Source organism: Sciurus carolinensis, chromosome 16 (assembly GCF_902686445.1).
Source record: "Sciurus carolinensis chromosome 16, mSciCar1.2, whole genome shotgun sequence".
Taxonomy (NCBI): Eukaryota; Metazoa; Chordata; class Mammalia; order Rodentia; family Sciuridae; genus Sciurus; species Sciurus carolinensis.
Window position 1 is genome coordinate 42675147 of NC_062228.1, and position 10732 is coordinate 42685878.

General features: G+C 40.2%; 1 protein-coding gene across 1 annotated transcript; it reads right to left on the minus strand.

Moving 5' to 3' along the window:
* Positions 1 to 250: 250 nt before the first annotated feature.
* Positions 251 to 1396, minus strand: LOC124966073 (histo-blood group ABO system transferase-like). The gene has a single exon (XM_047527167.1). The coding sequence runs from the start codon at positions 1394 to 1396 to the stop codon at positions 251 to 253; it is 1146 nt and encodes a 381-aa protein (XP_047383123.1).
* Positions 1397 to 10732: the final 9336 nt, after the last annotated feature.

The following is a 10732-nucleotide window of genomic DNA, read 5'->3' on the forward strand; positions in this document are numbered from 1 at the left end:
GACACCTTGTATGTTGGGACAGGTTGAATCCACTCTTCTCATCCATCTTAGGGTGGTGGAAGTTCATGAATGTGTGTCTGAGTGTAGTGTGTGCCCTTCCTGAAGGTGTGTGTGAGAGATGACTGACCAGAGGACTATGGTGCTATACTTGACTAAATTGGGAGGCATCGGCAATTCTTCTCAATCACACAGATAAAAGAGGTGGAGTTATATTTTTTACATAAAACTAATTTTAAATTAGGATGGCATGCTAGGAGAAAGAGTAGGGCTGACCACCGTTACCTTTCGCTGAACCTGTCTGAGCGCTTCCCTCATCAGTCCTAACGTAACTCATATTCTTTTGCAAGGCCACAAACCTCACCCGTTTTACGATGGTGGACAAGCCCCGCTTGTTCTGAAACCATATGCATTCCTCTGCTGTGTGACACATGTACTCTGGGGAGAGGACTTTGGTGGGTTTGTGGTAAAGCAGGTACTTGTTCAAGTGGCTCTCGTCATGCCACACGGCCTCGATGTGATTGGCTTGATCCATCATTATGGCCTGGTGACAGGCATTGGTGAGCCTATAAACCTCTGGCACAGAACCCCCAAAAAAGGCCGCTGTATAATAGAAGTCCCCTTCATTCTCTAGGATAGAGGCCTGTGACTGAGGGTTGCGTTCATAGGGGAAGAACTGCTTGTTGATCGCATAGTAGGCAGGATGAAGAGTGCCAAACAAGGAGGAGAGGATCTCCACGCCCACGTGGTCCCTGAACTTCATGTCCACATCTACACAGACAAGATAATTCACCTCTCTGTGGAAGCGCTCCTGAGAAAAAATGCTGATGGTTTCCATGCGGCGCATGGAGATGTCCTGCCAGCGGGCATAGCTCTGGACTTTGAGGATGACCATCTGCCTTCCTTTCTGGAGCAGGATTCGAGGAACATTGTCAGGTTGGTCAGTGAAGATGTAGTAGTTCACCCTGTGACCCACCATGAAGTGTATCTCTGCAGTCTGCAGGAACATCCTCAAGTAGTATATGTATCTTTTTACTGCAAACACAGTTAACCCAATGGTAACATTCTGACATTGGAAATGTTCATCCAACAGGTCAAAGTTGAAAGTTCCCTCCCACACAATGGGGGCAAGCCAAGGGGTCAAAACAGGGACATCTGGCCTAGGGGCTTTTAGCACATCTGGCTGTGGATATACCACTCTTGATAATTCCATGGCTTGTGGGCCACAACCTTCTCTAACTGCCAGGCTTGCCCCAGCTTGCCTGCTTCGAAGATTCTGGCTCTTCAGGTTCAAGTAATCATAACCAAAGAAGTCCACGGCAAGAGCGATTAGGAGAAGAAAAGTCACCAGATGCACTGAGCAGCACTGCCAGTGCGGTGTCCTCAGCAGCTTGACCATGGCTCCACTTCTGACTGTTGCAGCCTGGATCTCTCAGGTGCTGTCAGCCACCCGCTGCTCCTTGACCATCTGTCCTCAGCGGCTTCTTGGGCGAGATGAGGCAGAATATGTGGATCCCAAGGCATCCATGCCCCCTGCTGCTCCTCCTGAGACTCTACCACAGTGCAAGGGGCACCTGAGAGCAGGCTGGTCAGTGCCTCCCAGTGAAGGAAGGGTCTGGGGCTGTCAGAGAACTGGTAGACTTGCGTCTGGTTTGAGGTTCATGACAAGGAACCAGGCTGCGGGCCTCAGATCACCTGCGAATGGAACTTCTGGGCCAGAATGTAGACAGAAGTCAGGGCTCCCCAAACAGGCTGAGGAGGCTACTGAGCAGATGAAAGACAGATTGTGATGAAAGCAGAAAAGGGCAGGTGCCATCAGAGGGCCTCACCGAGTGTCAGAAGGCTCGTGCTCTGGCCTGTCCTTGACATTAGCTGTGAAACTCTTTCATTCGCACTGTGATTTTTGGAAATCCTATGCTGTCAAGACCGACTGTCTTCAGGGTACATCCAGTTATGACAACTGTTGTGGTCCATCATTTAAGAAGCCTGATCTGGGAGCCATGGTAGAAGAGACCCTGGTTTTAGAGCTAGGATTACTTTCACTTATTCCCCTATTAGGCATTCAAAATTCCACTGAGAATTCACTCACTAGGCCTTGCATTGTGCTTAGGATTGGGTACATAAACTTAATGTGCATTATCTTGTTGACTCCTCAGAACAAGGCTGAGCATAATAATCCTCCCTCAAAGAGTTGGGTGACTGGGACATGACCACATGGAAGCTGGTAAATGCCGAAGGCCCGTAACCAGCCAGACTCCCAAAGTGGAATCCTGACACACAGTATTCTGATATGCTGTCTCACTGGTGTATCCTCTGGGTTCTTTTTTTTTCCTAGGTTAGATTTTTTTTTTGATATGTGCCTTAGGGTTCCACGTCAGCCGATTCTCAGAGCTCTTGAGATGGGGAATGAAATCTAAGTCTTCATTAATTTTGGACTTACCATATTGTCTACAAACAAATCCTCTTTCCGCAGATCCAGGCACTTCCAAGCATGTGCCTCTTGGAAGATGAGGCCTTTGACATAGACCTTTTCCCACTGTAAGACCAGCAACATGTAAAAGGGAGTCCCACAGTGGATAGAAAGCACCTGCCTCTTGTACAATGAAGCTGCTTTGTCAAGTCTTGTTTCTGTCCTCCTACGGGGGAGGAGCTGGAGACGTATTTTTTTTCCTGGAATTCTGAAAACTCATTAAGGAAGTTATGAGCATGTCAGGAAAGGGAAGGATGAATATGTTTTCATAAGTGTGCTTTAAAGCACTGTCATTTTTATCTTTGTGGTCAGGGTTGTGACATTTTCCCACTTGTGGATACGAATATTAGCATAATCATCCCTCATCAATATGCTAATGTAGTAGCAAAATACCATAAAATTGCTATGGTTTGGACATGGTTGGAATGCCCCTCAAGGGTCCATTTTGATTGGAGGCTTGGTCTCTAAAGTGGCTCTATTGGAAGGTGGGACCTGGTGGGAGGTCCTTTAGTCATTGAGGGTGTACTCTTGGAAGGAAGTTCTCTTGCAACAACTTGAGTTCCAGTGAAAGGACTGTCATAAAAGGACAAAGTCTGATCCCAGATACAATTTTATTGCTCCTGTGTATGTTCCTACCATTGCTATCTGTCATGAAGTGATATATCCAAGGGATGGCCCTCACCACAGAACTGATGTTATGTCGTTTGGACTTTGAATCTCCCAAACTGTGAATTAAAAATCCTCTTTACTTCATAAGTATCCTACATCAGGCCTTTTGTTATAGTGATGAAAATATGATTAATACAATAACGTGTCATATTGCAAATGCCAGTGAACCAAAGAATTTCTTCGATGGGAAGATCATGTCAGAGAATAAAGAGTATACACTCAATGTGATTGTGTATCTCACTGTGTATACCTGTGCCTCTGTGCCTCGGGTGCCTGTCTCAGGATTCTACACACCCTAGGAGAGTGGAAAGGAGTGTCAGGGTCTTAAGCTCCCTTGCCCTTCTTGACCAGCAACAAGGGAAGGGGACACTCCCCAACAAGGTCAGACCGGGATAGGTAGGGCTGACTGACCGCCCGCCCCCAGCCCTCCGGGTGGAGGACAATCAGATGCGTCAGGGAGATCCATCACAGCAGGAACTCATTTATTGAGGAAATCACACAGCTTTTATGTAGGGTGGGGGCTAGGCGGGAACCAATCAGCTTAAAGGTCAGCAAGGCAGGGGGGGTTCATGCAGGCAAGAGTCCCATTGGACTATATGGCAAGCACGAGCTGATCACGTTGGAGGAACTGTTGTTAACCAATCCCTGACAGTGGTCCGGTTTATCATTATGAACCTTTGAAACCGCCTTTGAGCCTTGATCTTGCTCACTCGCCAGGGAGTAAGGAGTCAGCCTGAGTTAGTTAACGTGTCATTAGTCCCAACTGGGGAGGACTGATTACCTTTCTCATTAAAAAAAAAAAAGAACGAGTAGTGGGTTGGGATCCCTCAATCCCCTCAAGGGTATGCCTCCAACAGTGTCATCCTAGGGATCAAGTCTTCAACACACGCACTTTGGGAGATATCGGAGGATATTCGAGATCTAAACCATAGCATTGGGTACAACGTCATTCTTTATCATGTAGACATCCAATTTCCCTAGCATCATTTGTTGGTTTTTTTTTTCCCTCACTGAATGCACTTTTTATAGTTGTTGAAAATCATTTGGGGAACTGGGCACAGTGGCGCACCTATAATCCCAGTGGCTCAGGAAGCTGAGGCAGAAGGATCACAAGTTCAAGGCCAACCTCAACAACTTAGCAAGGCCCTAAGGCCCTAAGCAACCTGGAGAGATCCTGTCTCAAAATGAAATATAAAAATTCTGGGGGTGTGGCTCAATGGTTGAGCACCCACTAGGTTCAACTCCTAGTGTCCCGCCCCCCTGCAACAACAACAACAACAAAAACATGTGGGATTATTCCTGGATTCTCAATTCTACCTCATCAGCCTACATATTTGTCTTTATATCAGTATCACACTCTTCAGTAAGTTTGAAATTGGCATGTGTGAGACCCTCCAACTTTGTTCTTTTTTTCCAAAACTGTTTTGGCCATTTGGGATTCCTTAAGATTTCATATGAATTTTAGGGTAATTTTTTTTCTATTTTGGCAAAAAATGTGGTTGAGATTTTGATAGGGATTGCATTGAATGGATATATTTTCATTTATTTGTGTTTTCTTTAACCAAGTTTATGCGTTTCAGTATATAAGTCCTCTAAGTATTTAAGTATTTTTTGATGCTATGGTAAATAAAGTTATTTTCTTAGATAACAAATTGAATTGTACATTGTTAGTGTTTAAAAATGCAACTGATATTAAATTTTTTATTTGTTCTAATTAGTTATACATAACAGTAGAATGCATTTTGACACATCATACATAAATGTAGTATAACTTCTCATTCATCTGGTTGTGCATGACGTAATTACACAGGTCACATAATCGTATATGCACACAGGGTAATAGTGTTTAATTCATTCTATCATTCCTACCCCCATGCCCCCTCCCCTCCCTTTACTCCCCTCTGTCTAGTCTAAAATACCTATATTCCCCCCACTCCACTGTGAATTAGCATCCACATACCAGAGAAAACATTTGGCCTTTGGTTATTTGGATTAGCTTATTCTGCTTATCACAATATTCTCCAGTTCCATCCATTTACCAGCAAATGCCATAATTTCATTCTTCTTTAAGGCTGAGTAATATTCAATTGTGTATATATACCATAGTTTCTTTATCCATTCATCTGTTGAAGGGTGGCTAGGCTGTTTCCATAGTTTAGCTATTGTGAATTGAGCTACTATAAATGTTGATGTGGCTGCTTCACTGTAGTATGCCGATTTTAAGTCCTTTGGGTATAAACCTAGGAGTGGGACGACTGGGTCAAATGGTGGCTGCATTCCAAGTTTTCTGAGGAATCTTCATACTGCTTTCCATAGTGGTTGCACCAATTAGAAATGCAACTGATTTTATGTTTTGATGATACAAATCATGCAACTTTTTATTAGATCATTTTAATTATATATAATATCAGGGTTCATTTTGATATGATTATACATGCATGGAATATAACTTGCTTTAATTCAGTCCCCAGTGCTTCTCCTTTCTCTCCTCTCCTCTCTCTCCATTGCCTTACCTCTACTGTACTGATCTTTCTTCTATTTATTTATAATTTTTAAAACTTAGAGCCTTGTGGAATACCTGAAGGTGAGATTTGCTGTGATGTATTCATATATGTACATGGAAATTCACAGCAGATTCATACCACAGTCCTTTCCTTTTTCCATCCCTCCTCCTTCCCCCTCAATTCCCTTGCTCTACTTCACTGATCTCTCTTCTCTTTTCATGGAATTCCCACGCACACACCCATTTTCTTTTTCTCTTCTTTTTTTCTTTTTTTCCCCATTATTTTGGTCTAGCTTCCAAATATCAAAGAAAACCTTTGCCCTTTGACTTTCTGGGTCTGGCTTATTTCACTTAGCAAATGCCATGATGTCATTCTTCTTTATGGCCAAGCAATACTCCATTGTGTATATATATATATACCACATTTTTGTTATCCATTCCTTTGTTGACAAGCATGTAGGCTGGTTCCATAGCTTGGCTACTGTGAATTATGTTGCTATAAATATCGATGTGGCAGTGACATTGTAGTAGGTTGATTTAAGTCCTTTGGGTATATACCGAGGAGTGGGATAACTGGGTCAAATGGTGGCTCCATTCCAAGTTTTCTGAGGAAACTCCACACTGCTTTCCAGAGTGGTTGTACTAATTTTCATGCAAATTTTCTTAATTTGTGTGTGTGTAATCATTATAGTTTGGCATATAAAATCACATCATCTATGAGTAGTGATAATTTTACTTCTTTCTGAATTAGATATTTTTTAAAATTTGTCTTTCCTAGTTGTTCTTGCTAGGATTTCCCATAGTTGAATAGAAGTGTTGGTAGTGGGCATACATGCCTTATTCTTAGATTTTAGAGGAAAAGTTCTTTCACATTACACATATGAAGAAACAAATATCTCTAATAATGGTAACGATGCAAGCAAATATAAAAGCCAGTTTTAGTGCATTTTTGGCTTGGAAGTTCACTTTTAAAATTTCTTACATAATATAAAAGTCAAATGCATAAAAATTAATTAAAAATATACATTACAGGGCCCACAATGCATAAAGATGTAATAACAACAATAAAATAAAAAGAACAGGGGCTATATAGTAGATATTTTATATGCCACTGAAATTAACTTGTACTAAATTCAAACTAAACTATAAATTTAGGATGTTAAATGTAATTCCCATGGAGACCACAAGGAAATGAAACTAGAATAAAAGTAGTTCATCAAAAAAAAATCAATTAAACACAAAAACGTCAGAAATGGAGGAAAAGAAAGACAAAAGAGGTATAGGACATACACAAAACAAATGAAAAAATGGTAGAAGTTCTTCCTTATCAGTTATTATTTGAAATTTAAATGAACTAAGTCCTTCATTTAAAAAGCAGACTGGAAGAATGCATTAAAAAACAAAACCCAGGGTATAACTACATACTATCTAAAGGAGACTCATTTAGATCCAAGACACAGATTGAAAGTGAAAATTTGGGAAAAGTTACCTGATAAACATAGTAACCAAATGAAAGCTGGAGTGGCTATACTAATATCACATAAATAGACTCTATGGCAAAAACCATTATAAGAGCAAAGGAAAGACACTGAATACTGAAGAATCAGTTATAACAATTATAAAAAGACATGATCTAATACAGCCAACTCAAGAATGCAAAGTTGGTTTAAATATTCAAAAATCAATATAATGTATTGATTATCACTCTGTGCCCCATACGTATTTATGATTAAAATAATAATTTAAAAGTCAAGGTAGTTCACATATTAGGGAAAAAAGTCATATGATAATCTCAAATCTGTGTGTAGAGTAATTGACAAAAATTTAATATCCTTTTCAAAAAAAGTGTCTTACCAAATAGGAATTGAGGGTAGTTTCTTTTATCTGATAAAGTACATTTACAAAACAAAACAAAACAAAAAACCCAACAACTTCGGTTAACAGCATGCTGAACACTTTCCCACTATGTAACCTGGAAAGCATGTCCATTGTTTCCACTTGTAATCAATATTTACTGAAGGTCTAAGCAAATGTGATGATAAGAAAAAGAAATGAAAGGCATAAATACATATTAAACAGGAATATGTAAAACTAACTTTATTCATAGGGAACATGAATATGTATGTAGAAAATCCTAAGAAATCTACAAAAAAAAAAAAACACCAGCCAAATAGAATAAATTTAGTAATAATAAATAAATAAAATCATAATAAATAAATAATTAAAAATAAATAAATTTAGCTTACAAAATTAACATATAAAAGCCACCTATACTCTCTATGCTACTGGTAAACAAACAATTAAAATGATATTTGAAAGATTACATTTATAATAGCATTAAAGTAGCAAATGCCATACAAGACCTATACACCAAAAACTATAGGACAGGAGTTAGTAAACTTTTTCTGTCAAGGATCACAGGAAATATTCTAGGATTTGCAATTTATGTATATCCACATTTCTGTTCTCTTATTTTCACAAGCTTTTAAAGATTTCAACACCATTCTAACCTCATTTTTTTCATAAGATCAGGTTCTGGGTCAAGTTTTTTCCCATGGGCTGTAATTTATGAAATCATGCTACAAAACATTATCTGAGTGGAAAATTTTTTAAAGACCTAAATATAATAAATATAAGAAAAGTTGTATCATGCTTGTAGACTAGAAAAGTTAAACTTGGTGGTTGTTAATATTGGCATCAAATCTGCTATTTTGCTGCTGCCATTTCCTCCCTCCCCCACACCACTTTACAACCTAGATTGCTAGCCCAGGAACTTGCTAGTCAAGTCATTGGTCCAGATTGTTAGTCCTCTAACCTCCTCGCCAGCCTTCGCTCCATTGCTATTAGCCCACGAAATTCTATTACTTAAGAATAGCTCCACTGCCATTCTCTCTCTCTCTCTCTCTCTCTCTCTCTCTCTCTCTCTCTCTCTCTCTCTCTCTCTCTCTCTCTCTCTCTCTCTCTCTCCTTTCTCTTACCTTGCGGGCAGACACTCTGACTTTCCACTTGATAAAATCTCTTGTGAGTTTCCAAGTCCGGAGTGGTTTTCCTGGTGCTTTTCAGCTAATCTTGGATACGACACTGAAAGCAGACCTTTGGGATTCTATCAGAGATCTTGGTGCAAATCCTGCCCAAGTGATGTCTACATCCTAGTTGGAGGGAAGAACATCAACAAACATGATAAAGAAGTAAATTATTTTGTAGGCAAGCTGATAATGACTGCTACAGAGAACAAAACATTTTGTGGAGAGCTGAGTTTGTAGATAGGGAGAAGCATAGATTGTGTCTATATTTACATGAGAAAGACAAGGTGTCCCTCACTAGAGAAATGAGTGACTCGCAAAGGTAATAAAGGGAAGAAAAATCCAAATAGCAGGAACAGCCATTGCAAAGATTCCCTAAAAGACTACCTGGTGTCCTGGGGAGTAGTTATTAAGATGAAATAAAGTCAACAAGCATGAGAGTAGGAGAAGAGCGTAGAGAGGACAGCACACGGTCTATGAGGGCCTTGCAGGAAGTCATAAGAAAGCTGCCTTTTACTCAAAGATGGGAGTAATTAAAGTGTTAGAGGAAAGGATGGCCTGACCTGATTTCATTTTTGACAGTACTGTTCTTTACCTGGGAGTGAGCATGGAAGCAACAATAGTCAGGAGGTTGAAGCAGTAGTCTAGGTGGGAGATAATGATGGCATGGACTCAGCAATAGTGATGGAATATTATTTCTGGCCTGTCTCTATTTCTTTTTCATCTGATACTCTCATTAGGTTCATGTTTGTATGCCTAACATCATCTCACAATTAATCATAGAAGTGACCCAGTTTGGGCTTGTCTTCGTATGGAGGTTTTGATTGCTGATTTAATCTCTTTAAATCTGTTATGATCTATTCAGATTTTCTATTTCTACTTGAGTCCATTTTGGAAGTGTTTCCAACAATATGTCTATTTTACTGAATATATATGCAATATAGGTTGTTTTTTGTATTCATTTTTTACACAAGAATATGATCATTCTTCTCCCTATCTGTCAAATAAAAGATATACAGAAGAATTTGAATATGGTAGGGAGTTTATGATATGGATAAAAGATACTGAGAAAAGAGTTAATCTGCTTACTGGGTTACACATGATTGCCTGGAAGGAGCAAAAATGGTATAAGAACCTCATAGAATAATCTTGACAGAACAAGGGGTTACATAAAAATTTAAAAGTGGAAGAAATGGTATTTTACTTTTAAAGAAAAATGAAAGTTTATATTTTAAAGTTATTTCTTACTTATAGAATTTTAGGTTTATTAACCAAATAAATTAAGCACCATCCAAGGACATGGGGTAATTCTGCATGACCTCTGATACTATGTTCAAAAAGGAGAAAAAAAAATCTATACTATAACAGTCATATAGTAATGAAACCTCCCAGTTTTCAGTAGCCTGATGCATGAGAGGTACCTGACAATGAGCTTCCAGTCTCCAGCAGGCGTCTCAGGATGGGATTTGCCCCACATAAAGATGGCAGCTTCTGCTTCCAGGATAATCCAAGATGGCTGCACTGGCTTCCAAACGTGTTAGCAAATGGGGAGCTGCAGTGAGGGTGTGGGCGTTGAGTCTGCATGGGGTGAGGTTTGTCAGGCCGGGGGTCCTGGAGGCTGGGCACGGTTGGTCGGGCCAGGGGTCCTCCAAGTCATGGCTGTTGTCCCAAAATGGTGGCAGCCATGTGTAACCAAACCTGTGGGTATTGTGGCAATAGACTTCCAGTCAACAGTGTGCAGCAGGCGATCTGCTTGGGGTCTGTGGGTGGTCTGCAGGCAGACGATCAGCAGGTGAACCTTGGGCAGTGGGTGATGGGTAGGTGTAATGAGACAAGGAAATAACAGGAATTGCTGTAGTTGTGTATCATGTAGTATTTATAAGCTGTATCTGGTATTTGCCTGAACTTGTAAAATTAAATAAAGGCACCTGGTGACCAACTTGCTGTGTGGCAGGACGACACTCCTGAACAATGCCGATAGGAACCTTTATCTATGATTTGAGCGGGGGCTCCTAGTATAGTTGTGTTCTGGTCTTTATAATGAAGACCAGAGCACGACTGGGCTGAAAA

Coding starts and splice junctions, on each gene's coding strand:
- LOC124966073 (XM_047527167.1), bottom strand. CDS start 1,396: ATGGTCAAGCTGCTGAGGACACCGCACTGGCAGTGCTGCTCAGTGCAT.